Source organism: Strix aluco, chromosome 2 (assembly GCF_031877795.1).
Source record: "Strix aluco isolate bStrAlu1 chromosome 2, bStrAlu1.hap1, whole genome shotgun sequence".
NCBI classification, from domain to species: domain Eukaryota; kingdom Metazoa; phylum Chordata; class Aves; order Strigiformes; family Strigidae; genus Strix; species Strix aluco.
This window is the reverse complement of record NC_133932.1, coordinates 305467-320388: the sequence shown is the minus strand read 5'-3', so window position 1 is coordinate 320388 and position 14922 is coordinate 305467. Positions and strand designations below refer to the sequence as shown.

At 44.1% G+C, this 14922-nt stretch overlaps 1 protein-coding gene across 1 annotated transcript; it reads left to right on the top strand.

Moving 5' to 3' along the window:
- The first annotated feature begins 2101 nt into the window (after nt 1–2101).
- Nucleotides 2102–14257, top strand: NIT2 (nitrilase family member 2). The gene is made up of 10 exons (XM_074807204.1): nt 2102–2171; nt 4414–4532; nt 7231–7351; nt 7470–7558; nt 9129–9222; nt 10219–10293; nt 10718–10796; nt 11437–11535; nt 12600–12655; nt 13012–14257. Exons 1-10 carry the CDS (start codon nt 2144–2146, stop codon nt 13098–13100), a joined length of 849 nt encoding a protein of 282 aa, XP_074663305.1. The 5' UTR covers nt 2102–2143; the 3' UTR covers nt 13101–14257.
- The last annotated feature ends 665 nt before the right edge of the window (nt 14258–14922 follow it).

Sequence of the window (14922 nt, the reverse complement as noted above, 5' to 3'; positions counted from 1 at the left end):
TGTATAATCCAAGCCATTAAGAGGATTATTTGTCATTTTTAAGGCAATGTGCAAGTTATCAACAGACTCCTTGTTTTACAAAGCTCAGTCCAAACTATGAATAATTTCAATGGTTTTATGCATTTCTGTCCACAATTTAAAGGCTACTTCTGCCTTATAGCATACTATCTGTAGTTAGTTTGTTTGTTACAAAACTTGTACTGCTAAGCAGAAATTCTAGTTATAATACTGGAATGACAGTTTTTGAAAAGAAAAATCAAAGTAGTATGCTACTTCCTGTCCCTTTCATCTTCAAGGAATTTTTTTTTTAATTATTTGCCAGAGGTTTGCAGGCTCTTGTTTTATTTTGCATGCACTACTGTCTATATTACTGAATACGAGATGACAGCTGCTATGTTGCTGGCATTTTAATTTTTATTTATTTTGATGATGGAAATGATGTCTGTAGCAGGAAAGAAACTCTCTTCTCGGAGTAAGCTTTCCTGCCAGAGGGAAGCTCTTACCTTTGTGTTTCAGAGACAGAGTCAGTGCTTCTGTGCTCACTGGTGGCTCTTCAGTTGTCTCACAGATTCTTTTAGATTCTGATCTGTATGAGGATTTGTACAGACCTTTACATGTATTACCCACCAAAAATACTCCCAGCTGTGGAGATGCAGTTTTATTTACATTGCCCTCTCCAGATGTCAGTGAAGATTACTTGTTGCTCTTTCAGTTTAGTTCCTGTTAGGCCTTATACATGGGTCTCAGCAGTGTTTGTAGTTTTTCCTTCCAACTGCACTTCAATTGTAGTTCCAAAACATTTGATACTGTCAAATAACCTTTTTCAATATAGGGGTACTCTACTGAATGACTGAAAAGTTTCCCTTTTTTGGGAAGGTGATAGTGTGTAACTTGGTTTTTTGGGTGTATTTAGTGCTTTCAGGTATTTTTGTTTTGAAACTTGAGAAATACACCGTGCTTCTCTGAACCATGGGAAACTGTTTCAGCCTGCCCTTTTTGACTTGAAGGGCTGACACGGCATCACTACTTACTCTCTTCCTTATTTTTGCTCTGCTGTAAACCTCCTGTGAACTCAGGAGACAGGTGATCTTTGCACCTGGAACCCTGACAAGTGTGCTGTTCCAAAAAATAAAATCCACATATGCTGTTTCTCCTACCATGGGTGTGACTAAAAGGGAGGGAGGATGCCAAGGAGCTGCTGCATCCCCTCATCCACAGTTGTCCAGTCTTGGTAATTCTGCCGTCCTTTGGCTTGGTCAGTTTGGGCTGAAGTGTTCCCTTTGCTGCTCCAAGGGGCAGGTTGAACAGTTTTTCTGTTGAAGGCAGATTTATAACTGCTGCAGGTAGGGGTGGTTGTGTATTTTATGGTGGTTATACACTTCTATCCTTTATCTCTCTGCACCCGTGTACACGGGTAACAGATTGACCACTCTGGGTTACCCGGTTTTATTTTTGCCACTTCAGCCATCATGAGCTTTTACTCTGAGGAGATTCTCTTCCATGAGAAATACTGCCTCTACACAACACCGATCTGCAGTTCAACAAACATGCTTTTAAAAAGCCCGGGATTGTAAAATGTATACTGAGGCGGCAGTGTGCCGTGTTGAGTGAGGGGGGCACTAGTGCTAAAGGCTGGCAGTTGGCTGTTGTGTGAAGAGGGGGGGGGGGGGGGAGGGAATGGGGGTGTCCTCGCTGGGCGGCTGCTAGTAGCGGGGCAGAGATCCTGGGCCGAGCCCTGGACACGTCCCCGGCTGCAGGGGATGGCGCGGGGACGGGAGAAGGGGGTTGGGGACAGGGGCGCGGAGGAGGACCGAGAGACTGAGAAGCAGAGCTGTGCTTTGCCGGGGCTGGACGCTAAGGGAGGAGCACCCCCGCTGCCTGCCTGCTCCGAGCCCGCGCGGCGCCAGCAGAGCGGTGTGGGCCGCGCTGGGACACGGGGCCGCCCTGGGACACCGGCCCGCGGCGCCGGGCAGACGTTCGGCAGCGCCGCCTGAGGCGTCTGTACCTGAACGCCGGCGGAAGCGCCGCCCCTGCTCCGCGCACCGACAGGCGGGGCCGCCGCGGCCGGGACTACATTTCCCAGCAGCCCGGCGGGGCGCAGGCGCGGGGCGGCGGGGCCGGGAGGCGGCGGGGCCGCGCGGGGATGCGGGCGGCGCGCGGAGCCATGGCCGGTGAGTGCCGGCGGGCGCGGGGGAGCCCGCGCTGCCCTCGCGTGCCGCCCTCGCACCTCCCGCCCTGCCGCGAGGAAAGGGCCGGCAGGGGCTCGGACCTGCCCCTCCAGCGCAGCTGCGCCTCTCGCCCCGGGCCTCAGCCGGTGAGGGGGGCCGCTGCCGGGCGCCGCCTGCCCGCGCGCCCCGGGGCTCACCGCGGGGTCACCGCCTCCCCTCTGGCGCCAGGGGCCGCCCTGAGGCGCTGCCGGCCGCTCCTTGTCCTCTCGGGGCCCTTTCCCCTGACCGTGGGGCCGCACCGGGGCTGGCTGCTGGCAGTGTCCCCGGGGTCGCCAGTCCCAGCCGGGACTGGGAAGGCCTCAGCCCTGGGCGCTGCCTCGGAGCCTCTGAGGGGTCTGAAATAACGCCGGGGCCCGAGGGAGGTGCTGGGGCGTTCCGGCCTTGCTGCAGACCGGTGGAAGCCGCCGGCCGTGCGTCTCTGCTGCTGCAGCGCTCGGCTTGTCGGGAGCTTGATCTGAACAAACCAGACCGCTTAGCCTCTGCTGTTTTCCAGAAAAACATGCTTCATAGGAATACAAATACACACCATTTTTCACTCTGATGCGCTTCTACCTGTTTGTGGTGTGCATTGCTGTAGGCTATCCTAAAAATTGCTTTTGAAGACGTTTTGGAGGCAGCTTAGAAAGGCCGGAACAAGAGACCTTGGGCCTCTACAGCACTGCTGCACGTTTCTCTGTATTTCTGTTACTTCTGCATCTCAGCATTTTTAAACAAAACTGTGGGCACAAGTACATGTTGTGACTGAGCTTTAATTTTGCTCTTTAACAAACTCCAGACCTCAGGCATGGGGAAAATGGGAAAATTAATGGAAAAATGGTTTTAAACATTATGGGAACAAAGTTTGTTAAATTTTCTCCTAGTAGATGCTCTTTCGTTTGGGTTTTTTTGGTTTTGTTTTCAAAAGTGAACTTACGCTGAAATGTAAATCTTTACGTGTCCATTTTCTCAGAGCTAAAATGTACTCCACAAGTACAGGAAAGTTTTGGGTAGATTCCTAGTATGGTTATCAGGGTGGGCCTGAAAGCTAACTATGGTTACATCTGTTCGAAATCTCAGTGAAGCTTTGTTTACTCAATAAGCCAAATATTAAAAGTCTCTCACATGAAGGAGCAGCAAAGTAAGCAGTTAATCGTTTGCATAACTTCTGGAAACTAGCTGCTTAGCTGCTGAAGTGAGAACTGAAGTAGGAAGAAAGATAATCTGTTCCTGACCAGATCTCATCGTCATTTGAATCAGTTCTTCCTGTTTCCCTGACGGCTGAGGCTGGCTGTGTTGCTTCCTGCTTTTTCTTTACCCTGTTTGGTCTTTGACTGTGTAACAGGAGTTTTCCAGAGAAGAGAGATGCTTTGAAACTGGGGTACTTTTCTTTATGAATCCAGAGTGTTGGGTTTTTTTAAAAGGAGACAGTTCTACCTGATGGAGATGTGTTTTCCTACAGCCCAGGGTACTAGGAGACTCGTGGAGGGAAGTCCAACGGGTGTGCACAAAACCTTGTTTGATCTCTCCCACTTGTGTACCTCAAGGGCCTGCAAATATAAATTGTGCTTAGCCCCAGCAGAGACAGTGTTGATAACACTTGCAGCTCTCGCTTGGCTAGAAACCAAATTGCAAAGAAATGATCAGGAAAGATGTTATTTTTATTGTTTTTTATAGCTGTTTCCCAGGCCAGGTGGGATTTGAGGGATAAAAGCAAACTATTCCCGTATTTGTGCTTTTGGGATTACCCAATCTTTTAGGTTGCTAGTGGCATTTTGGGGTGTGCAGCGCTCATCAGGCGATGGGCGTGACAAAACGGGAGGCTCACAAAATGTGTAGCAAACTGGGGAGGAAGAGCAGGTCTAGGTGACTAGTAATCTTCCTTCCTGTCACTTGGTACCTTACATTAGAACTTGGGCTGGCTACTGCCCGGGCTACCCATTACTGGCCTATGAACTCTGATCTTGGACCTGAGCGGAGCGATGGCGGGGGGTGGTTCCCGCTGGCGGGCCTAGGTTTGAGTGTTCTCCCGGTTTTAAGAGACTGTTTCCAGAGTCAGACAGGCCACAAAATGAGTTGGAAGTGGTTTGTGTATATGTTAATATATGAGCAAATTAATTTTGTTAAATGCTCATTAGTGAATTCAAATTTCTAAGAGTTTTTCCTGGGGGAATTCTGCTGACCTAGTTGTTTTCTTTTCTGCTCTTAGACTTCCGCCTGGCTCTTATCCAGCTTCATGTGTCTGCCGTTAAATCGGATAACCTTCAACGAGCCTGTGGGCTGGTGAGAGAAGCATCAGCTAGAGGAGCAAAAGTTGTGGCTTTACCTGTAAGTAAAGATCATGCTACTTAGCACCTACACCTCAAATCCTTGGAAACCTCTTTCTAGTGTTAGTCACACATTATGTATTCCTGTTTCTCTCTGGATAGCTTAGATGCTGTATGAGGCTCCAAAATAGAAAAAAAAAACCAGGGGTTCTGTCTAGCAGCACAGTTAAGGGGGGCGAAAACAAGAAGCACAGAAAAAAAAAAAGGAAAAAGCAGGTTGTCTCTTTTGTGGTATAAGATTCTGTTTAAGTTTGTGCTGGTTTAAATCCCAGGCAATTCCATCACTGGTATGTTTTGAATTCACAAAAGCGATGCTGTGGTTTGAATCTTTGCAGAAGCCTTCCATGCTAGAAATGTAGGAAAAGGTGATTTTCAGCTAAAGACTGTTGATGAAAGAAAACAGGTGTACAGTGATTCTCTTTGCAATAATCATTTGAGATTGAATAGTACACAAGAAACAAAATAGATTTAAGATATTTCCAGCAGGTCATTTATGGCTGTGAATTATGATTAAAATGCATTTCTCTTGTCGCTCCCTTGTGTGGGAACATAAATAGCCACTTAAAATCACTGTTAATTTCTGATTTACTTCTTGGGCTTCAGCCATGATAACCTTGCTGAATTTTCACACAGAGGAGTGTGCTGGCAACCAGGTGACCCTCCCAGTGCAGCTCTGAGCATTTTTCCTCTTTTCCTGGGGGTTCATGTGTTCCCCCTGTGCCTTGCAGCATCTGACTCAGGAGTGCAAAGTTCTTTTCTGGGTGAACTTTTGGTCTGAATGTTTTACATACAGAATGTTGTCCCTCCTGCTGTCACAGGCGCAGCATTAAGCAACCTTCCCAGCTCCTCTGTGCTAACACAGCTCTTCTGTTGCACATGTGACCTTTGATTGTTCTACTGGGCCTCCTACGTTGAGATTATCTATTATTTGCTAGTTTCATCATGTGTACAAACATTGAGTTTTCTGGACCTATTTAGTTGAGGTACTTATTTTGCCAATGATAATTTATGCTTTTAGAGTAAAACTCGTCAAACAAGAGCAAGGTTTTTCACAGACTTTTGGGAGGTAAATTTTGTACTAGCATTAGGACATGGGCATGAAATACTCTCTTCCCTCTGCCTTTTTTTTTTTTTTTTAAAGCCACGCTACATAAAGAACAGAAATAACTTGCACGGAGTATGTAATCTACACCTTTGCAGAGGCATACAGCAGTTTTCCCGTGACCTGTCAGCCTTCACGTGTTAAACTTCATTTCTGAACCAGGAAAAATTTGTGAGAGAAAAACACTTTGTAATGTTTATGGATAAAGAAATAAAACCATTTGAATCTAGAAATGGATATAAAGCAATTCAAAGATCTGTCCAGGTATTCTTACCGCTTTGGAGAGCGCAGAATCTCCAAAATCTGCAGTTTTGTCCTAGCGTTGACTGACGGGCAGCCCCATGCGCTGCTACCACAAGCTTGCACAGAGCTCTGCCAGCCTCGGTACCACCCGCACTGGCACTGCAAGTGGCAAGATGAAGGTGGAGGCAGCTGGCATTGCTTTTATTTCCTTGAAGTTCAGTCCAGCTTTCAAAAGCCTGGGAAGCTTGTTTGACAGTCTGCAGAGACTTCCCTTCCTGCCTCTTCCATCTACAAATTCTGCTGTGGGTTAGTTGGTGCCTGCTGGCCCGGTGTCTGTATATGGGGCAAAAACATCCATCCCGTTTTGGTTCAGTTACTCCAGTTCAGTAGAATCTACTACAGTTGTTCAGAAGTTTGCTTGAGTGGTTAAGCCATACGTTTACTGTGCTATTCACAGCTTGGTTTTGGTTTTGTTTTTTTTTTTTTTTTAATTCCTGGTACAAGTTCCAGTGAGCAAAGGTAACAACTGAGGGAGATGCTTGGGCTGGGAATCTCTTGTGAAAGAGTGGGTGCTGGTACTGTTTGATAGTCCATCTGTGGCCTTCAGCTGTACTCCTTTAGGGGACAAAAAAGTATTGGGGGCAGGGAGAACAAGTCTCACATCCTCAGAGAGCTGGCAAATAGGCAGAGTAAAAGTTCTGGATATTTTGACTATCTCAAACACCACTAGCCACCTACTTTAGGCATCTAAACTGCTCTGTTAATCTTACTCTAAAGATTACATGCCTGGTTCTGAGGGACAGCAAATCTTTAACTAGAGCCTAAGACAGAAGACACTGTTCAGTTGAGGAAATGGTGTTTAAAGGATTGTTTTAGCAAAAGAATGAGTAACTGAAAAATGCATGCTTTTGCCAAGGTCCTTTTAAAAATGAAAAAAACTATGTGCTGTGGATGAGCACAAGCATGTCGGTTTTGAGAGAATCTATTTAGCTTGTAACTTGGCAAGTGAGCTAGGTGGAACTTGAGTCATCGTTCTGATGAGAACACATCTTGTGATCTTGTTAAGCCTAGACTGATAAATACGCTAGCCTTGTTACTTGCAGCTTGCATGATGCATGTAGCTCATGTTCTGTTTGGCACACGTTCACACCAACACACCCCCTGCATTTTCTCTAATCGTTAGGGTCTCTCTGGCCTCCTGATATTCTCCGATTTGCTTATCGAGCTCCTGTAAACTAAACTCCTGTAACTAAAGACTGTATGAGAACACTGATAGAGAGGAGTTTGAAAGGTCAAGTACATCTCCTTGCAGTGGTATAACTGGATTTTAACTTCTTTTTCCCCCTAATTCTAGGAATGCTTTAATTCTCCATATGGAACACAATACTTTAAGGAGTATGCAGAGAAGATCCCTGGGGAATCGACACAAAAGCTGTCAGAAGTTGCAAAGGAGTGCAGCATATATCTCATTGGAGGTAGTTTAGTCTTTGTGACCGTGTCATAGAGGGACAAGTGGACAATGTCTATTACTGCCATTGAATCAAAAGTCCATATAATACAGTGGGGGAACTCTTTGTTCTTGCCTTTACACAGGATCCATTCCAGAAGAGGATGATGGAAAGCTGTATAATACGTGTGCTGTCTTTGGGCCTGATGGTGCTATATTGGCAAAGCATAGGAAGGTAAGATGGCAGAATATTGTTATTAAAAGGTTTCTCAGCAGTGTTGCACAAATGATTTCATCTGTGCCTAAAGGTGGTGTGAATTAGTAGAATCTCACATTAATAATAAGCTGTGTACTGTCAGTAAAATTGCCTGTAATTTTTCTTTGGGACCTTCCAAAGGTGGTCATAAATTTGTCCTGGGTAAGGATGGTAAAATGCAGAAGGCATAACTGGCTTTTCTCAGATGCCAGTTGAGAACTGTGGTGAAGCGTGAATCCTGATCCAACTCCTCTGTGTACCTTGGTCTAGGTCTAAAACACAGTGCCACTTCAATGGAATCGGGATTTTCCCTCAGGTTCCCCACGGATTTAGTCCTCCTGTTATCATATAGACTGTCCTTCACCTACTTTGTGTGCTCTGTGTACGATCAGTGCAGACAGCTGCAGTCCAAGTGCCGGAGCTAAGCTGTGTCTGCTGTTCATGGCAGATGCTGCTGCTTCCACCTGGATGCATCTTCCACCTGGACATTGCCTTGTGCCTTCTGTGAAACTACCTCCTATTTGTAACTGTGGAGTGTAGTTTCTGTTAATCTGACTGTACATACAGGTGTCATTCCTTTGGTGAGCAACAGCTTATTTCTCTCAAGGAAAAACAAAAAAAAAGAGAATGCAGGGTTACTTGGAACAAATGAGGTAGTGCAAAATACCTCTGGGGTGCAGGTATTAATTTATTCTGTTAACTGGTGCTACACTGTTAGATCACTTGCTGAAGTACCGTGCTGCTTTCCTTCTATCATACCACACCAGCCTGCAAGCCCGGTAGTTGTAGAATGAGTGCAGGCTTGTACTGTGTAAATATGAACAAATAATAATGCAAAACCAGCTGTATTTTTAGGAGACTCTGGTCAGGAACAGAATCTTCCACAGCAAGGGAGGGATAAAGACTGTCTGCAGGGTCTAAGAGGCATCTGCATAGCTGAAGTCATGGGAACTTTATGACTTGCTGAAGGTATTTTCTGGAGAAGTTTTGCAAGAGTGGGACTCAAATCTTAGAGAGGAAAACATCGCCTGCTTTAACAGACTTTAAAATCATCCTGACAAATTCAAGATGTTTTATAAGTATCCTTTCTCTTGCAAAATTACTCATTAGATCAAGATATCTAGCTATTTTGCAGGGATTCTTTCCATGAAGAAGACATAGACCCATGCTACAAATTAATTGTTATATTTTTAGCTATTTTTAACTACTCTCTATTACTGCATGGGAGAAGGATAGGGCATTCTATTTGGTAAGCAATATAAATATTTGATATGTGCATCACTTGGGTCACAGGGATTATGTGTGTTGTTTAAAACGGCTGGTCTTTTTTATTTTTTCCAAATAACTTTAGATATGTCTATTTCTGTAAAGAAGAAAACTGCTTTAAATCATCTTTAGCAGATCTTACAATCTTAAGCAATGTTTAGTTGGCATCCTGACAAAAGCGTTGTCTAGATAATGGTAGCTAGAAAACGTGGCTAATAGAAAGAGGCACAAATACCAAGCAGAGAAATGGTATTAATTGTTATTAATCATACTGTAATTACAGGTTCATTTGTTTGACATTAATATTCCTGGGAAGATACAGTTCAAAGAGTCTGAAACACTGAGTCCAGGGAATAGTTTCTCCATGTTTGATACTCGTGAGTATAAGAGAAGCCGTCCCTCTAAGAAGCTCTACCACAATATCACTAGTCATTCTGGAGTTCTCTTACCCCTCCCTCTCCCCAGCAATAGATTTTTAGACTATTGATCAGATTTATATTAGGCATTTGACAGCCGTGGCAAATATAGTTTAAGTTTGTTCCAAATGCGTGGGTCACTTCTGAAACTTCTAAAAAGGCAGCGTGATTGCAAAAAAGGACAGAGGAGTAGAAAGGGTTGAAGTATACATCATGGCACTTCCCTTAATAAATAGTGGTATTGATTTGTCAAAGAGGAATTACTCTATTTTTTTATAGTAGTTACATCTTTTAAATGGTTCTTATAAAATATGGCTTGGAAAAGAAGATGTGTAGCAAACAGCTACACTGGCACATTGTTTCATGTGAGGATGATGTAATAATGGAGACAATTAACTGCAAATCCCATTCCAACATTCTTGAATCAACGATATCAGATTAAAAAAGCAAGACACCTACTTCCCTCCCTGCCCCAGTATTCAAAAGTTAACACGTCCTGTTTACTGAGCTCTCTGAAGAGTCTCATCTCCCGTGGTCACTTTTTCCTCCTTGCAATGTGCATTCTGTAAGAAGGTACATGACTGTAGTTTCTCGAGCCCTTGAAGAGCAGTGACTGCTTTCTTTTCTTAAGAAGAAAACAATTGAAAAACCTGCAGCTAAATCAGAAAGGAATACATTACACAAAGGCCTGGTATACCACGATTTTGTGGAAATGGCTGTTTTTAAAGGGTGTAGGTAAGACTGCTTCTCACAGTCCTCCTCATCATGAACCATGAATTCCTCCCCACAAATAGGCAGTGCTTGTTACAGATAAGGATACACATTTAAATACAGCTTCTCGTGTTACTGTGAGACACGTAAAATAACAGTTGGCAGGATGGCTACCGGGAGTCTTGTGATTGCTTTTGTGTACTTGTGACAGCGATACGACTGTTGTCTCTTGTGTTTTGAGAACAGCATACTGTAAAGTGGGCCTGGGCATCTGCTATGATATCAGATTTGCGGAGATGGCTCAAGTCTACGGCCAGAAAGGTGAGGCTGGGTCACCGAAGGGAGCACGGTTACCCCTAAGGCTGGAACTAGGCAGGGCCAGGTCAGGGTGGTAGTACTGGGCAGGCTGTGTCATCCGGTGCTCTTATCTTCTCCCCCTAACACAAAATACAGACTTTTGTTATTCAAATAAGGGTCTGTTCTCCTTAAGTAAAGTAACAATCATTTCCTGATACACGTTTGCTGAGAGAGATGGGTATATCCGCACCCTTGGCAGTGTATCACAGGGCTCTGCTGGCAGAAGTACTCACCTGTGTCATGCAGGGACAGGCTCTGTTTGGTTCCATTTTGGGCAGAGGTTGGGAGGGACTGAGAGAAACCTTGCCTTGAGTCTCGGTGTGAAGGGTCACTGTAGGGTAAACCACATTCCCCTTAATGATGGTTGGGTTCTTTCCTTTTTACAAAGGCTGCCAGCTGCTGATATATCCAGGGGCTTTTAACCTGACAACAGGACCAGCTCATTGGGAACTGCTGCAGAGGGGACGGTAAGAACAAAGTAACAGCTTATCCTGTTCCAGAGGGAGTTTTAGCACATGGAACTGTTCTTGTGTTCCAAATGACACCCTGCAGCACAAGTGGTGCTGCGGGGCCACTCTGCTGTTGGAGCTGCGCCATTCCTCAGGCCTTGCATGGGACACCAACATGATTTTGCTGTCAAGGAGAAAAGCAGGAAATGTTCATCCTTCGCTCCTTCCAGCCCCTCCACACTTATGCCCTTTCGAGGAGCTTTTTCCCGTGGCTCTGTAAGCACCCTTCACACACAGACTTCTAGACAGAAGAGCCAATAACCATTTGAGAACTGCTCTAATTACAGATAGAAATAGACGCTGAGATTCCTAAGTGCTGCATTATTTATTCATTTGGTCAGCTTCAATCAACTTTGCTACGTACTGAATGAACATGTAATTCATTCTACCCACTAACTCCGGAGCGGGTGCTAGAGGCTTCTCTTTCCAGGCTCTGCTTTCAGTTCGTTTCATATCGTTTACAGTTTTGGCTAGTCCTTAAGAGGACATACAGCTTGCTCTTCAGAGCAAATTCTTTCTCTTCCGCTTCGTTACTTGGTGGCATAAAAAAAAAAACCCTCACTTTTCCACCCCTTCCCTCATCTTTCTGTGAACACAGAGCTGTTGATAATCAAGTCTACGTAGCGACCGTATCTCCTGCTAGAGATGAAAAAGCATCCTATGTTGCCTGGGGACACAGCACTGTAGTAAATCCATGGTGAGTTCAGAAAAAAACCCCAAACCTACCTTTTCTTGGTTTAAAAATGTTTTACGTGATAGTCACATTTCAATGCCACATTTCCATCTACTCTTAAAAATGTCATAAGTTCTGGGTAAAAAGCACCTGATACTTAAGCATTCTTAAATCATCCTTTAAAACTGTCTGACTGAAAAACAAGACACTAAAACTAGTTTAACAGTACGTATGCTTTTTGGTAACAAAGAAGCTACTTAGTACTAGTATTTAGCATTAGTTAAGCTGCTGACCTTTTCAACTTGTCCCTGAAGTTCAGCCCATTATATACTATACATTTTGGTAATTCTCTGTGCAGAACTGAACCATCTTAAACAGCTTACACAAAATATTTCATTTCCTCAAAGAAAAACACTGCTTTGACATAAGAAAGAAGAATGTCTTCAGCTAGGTAAGAGACATATTCTGACTTAAGCAGAAGTCACGCAGGTGCACAGGAGGTAAAAGTGACCAAATCTTCAGGCAGTTATTTTCTTTCAAATAAATCCACTGATAGTTCTCTTCCAGATGATTGCAAAGTAAGAAAAGCTTTATCCATGTCTTGAGCTTTTAACTTTATATGATGAAAGCAGTGACAGAACACCTACTGGGAGACCTGATAAGTACCGTCCAGTAGCTCATGCAGAATGAAAGTATACTCCTATTAAAAGCCGGTAGGATCTAAAAGGAGGAAGTGTTAGTCTTTGCCATATACGGTTGTCCCTGGTGAAGTTGTCTTTCCCCTGGAGGTATATCGCATGCTTACGGGCACTGGTTCTCAGAGCTGCTCATACCATGATTCCTGATCTTCAGAAGCATACTTATGTGAAGTATGTATATGTTGCTTATAAAATGTGCCACGTATAAAGCCTGGAAGCCATTTCGATCATGCCAGAGTTATGAATTATGATGCTATTTTTAGGATAGCCCTGTCTTTACAGCTGTAGACATCAAGGGTAGGAGCTCCCTTTTGTACAAACAGCAGCAACTGGACCGATGCCTTCAGACCTCGGTGTTAATGCTGTGAACACATGTGCTTTCTCTTGCAGGGGTGAAGTCATAGCCAAAGCTGGGGCAGAGGAAACAGTTATATACACAGATATAGGTAAGGGTAGAGTGCTTTTTTCTGCTTGCTTTCTTGAGTACAGGTCACAAGACTAAGGAGAGACAATCTTTTAAGTCTGTGGGCTTGCACATGCAATTTCAGATGATGCGGTGTTCCCATCCCTTCATCACCTTTGCTAGACCAAAGTAAGAACAAGCAGCACTTGACTCCACTCCTCCTATTTCCTTCCTTATGAGGAAGCTGCTGCTTTAGGAAAGAGTTGAGGCTGCCCAGGTGCGGTGCCCCACAGGCCCCTTCTCCCTGAAAGCTGCTCTTCTCCCTGCCTTACCTCAGAGCAAGGCAGGAGCTTTCCTTTCTGACTGCTGTTCTAATAGCTCTTTCTTCCCCCCCTGCAGATCTGAAGAAGCTTGCAGAAATACGTCAACAAATTCCTATTTTAAGCCAGAAGCGTTGTGATCTCTATGGCATAGAGATGAAAAAGTGAAGCTGGGTGAAGAGGCTGCTGCTCTCATCTTCGGAAGGATTCCGTTACTCGTTGCTCCACAATCTACTGCTAAAGAGGCCAGTTAATTTAAAAAACCCACAAATTTGGTGTAGTAATTCTAAAATTGATTCAAATACAACTTTTATATCTTCTCACATACTTTGGTATTTTACAGTATTTTACAGCTAGGATAGAGGAGGTGAGATCAGTTCAACACAGTAGTAGTTACTATTGCTTTTTACGCAGCACAATGTTTTAGTTACTTTTTTGGGGCTTTTTGTAGAACATAGAAATGGGAACCATGTTGTCTCTGTAAATCTTCTGAAGTCAGCTTTGGTATTATGAATTTTTCAGCAAATTATCAGATAATCTAGACGCATGGTTCTTCTACCTCTGTCCTTTAGTTGTATGTGCCTTAACAAAGTTCCTTGAATGCCTAACTTCTAACTTGGAAAGAAAATTTAATACACTAAGCAAAAGAGGCAAATTCTGCTCTGTACTACTTTGGGACAATGCAAGAAGCTGCCAGGCAGAACCACTACTACAGGAGAATCTGCAACAGGTTTTGGTTCATGGGTCTTACCTGGAATATATGTGTTAAAACTCTCCTTATTGCTGAAGTGACGCAGGTTACTGTTTCGTTAAAAAGTGATTCACGTCACCCCACCTTTGTATACTGCTTCCTTAATAGAATGTCTGAATGGGCTTGCGTTCTGCTGCGTGGCCAATCTTCACCTGAAAAGGCTGAGGGGCGTCAGTTAAAAGGGTTAGAAAACTTGTTGCACTGATTCTTTTTGCCCAGTCTTCCAGAAGATGACAGGTACTGGAATTGCTTCATGTTTAAATGCATCACAGCTGCTCTCAACTTTTTTTTTTTTAATGTTCTTTTGGCTTCTCTGAAATGAGCTAGGGGTGTGTGTTAAAAAATTAAAATGAATCGTTAAATTAAGCCAAACCCTGAGGCATCTTTCCCCCCAAAAGATGAGTCACACCATTCCACTCCGTGGCATTATCTATTCCAGCAGGTATTTTTTGGTCTGTACTTCTGGCTGCATTTTGGTGTACATACTGGAACGCCTAAGAAACAAGCCACAAAGCATAAGGTGAAATGAAGATTTATTTGTTGAAAAATAAATATAAAAAAATTAACAATTTACCATTTGAGTCAAGTCTCCTGCATTAGCTTAGTGCCTCCCACAGACTCAGCAATCAGCATCCATGATGGCCATCACCTGGCTCCAACTTCTAAATTGTAGCAACTATTATACATCCATTTTTCTAAGCTACTGCATCTGCCTTTCCCTCCCCTCTCTATAGCAGTTTAATGTGCAGCAGAGCAGGAACTGAACACAACCTTTGGAGGATTAAAGCAGTGCAGGATTCCCAGGGCTGGCCACTTAATTTTAAAATTGCAAAGTGCCATTTGCAACAGCCACCAGAATCGGTGGAATCCCAGATGGGGAGAGCAGATGAGAATCAGCTGAAGAGGTGACACAAGCTCCGCCCTCCTCAGTCTGTCAGGACAGTTCTAAGCACCTCGTTTTAGCAGGATGTTTTAGGGGGCTCCAGTGCACTCCACTCAGAAACGATACAAATGGGACTGTATTTTGGGGGGTTTCAATGAAAATAGTACAGTGTCAGTTCTCGGGTAGGTAATACCTTAAAGCAGTCACTACTCAATCTTTGTGTTGGTAGAAAACAGGCACTTTAAGTATCCATATCATACCTATGCACCAGTATTCTGTAAGTATAGGAAACCAGCCCCTAACAACCCTGAAACTTCAGCCAGCAAGATTTAAATTCTTTTTAAATGGCAGAAAAC

Excerpts from the sequence above, each read along its gene's own strand:
- NIT2 (XM_074807204.1), top strand. The coding sequence starts at position 2,144 with ATGCGGGCGGCGCGCGGAGCCATGGCCG. Across the intron at positions 4,533-7,230 it reads CAAAAGTTGTGGCTTTACCT|GAATGCTTTAATTCTCCATA; the intron begins GTAAGTAAAGAT and ends CCCTAATTCTAG. Across the intron at positions 9,223-10,218 it reads TTTCTCCATGTTTGATACTC|CATACTGTAAAGTGGGCCTG; the intron begins GTGAGTATAAGA and ends TTTTGAGAACAG.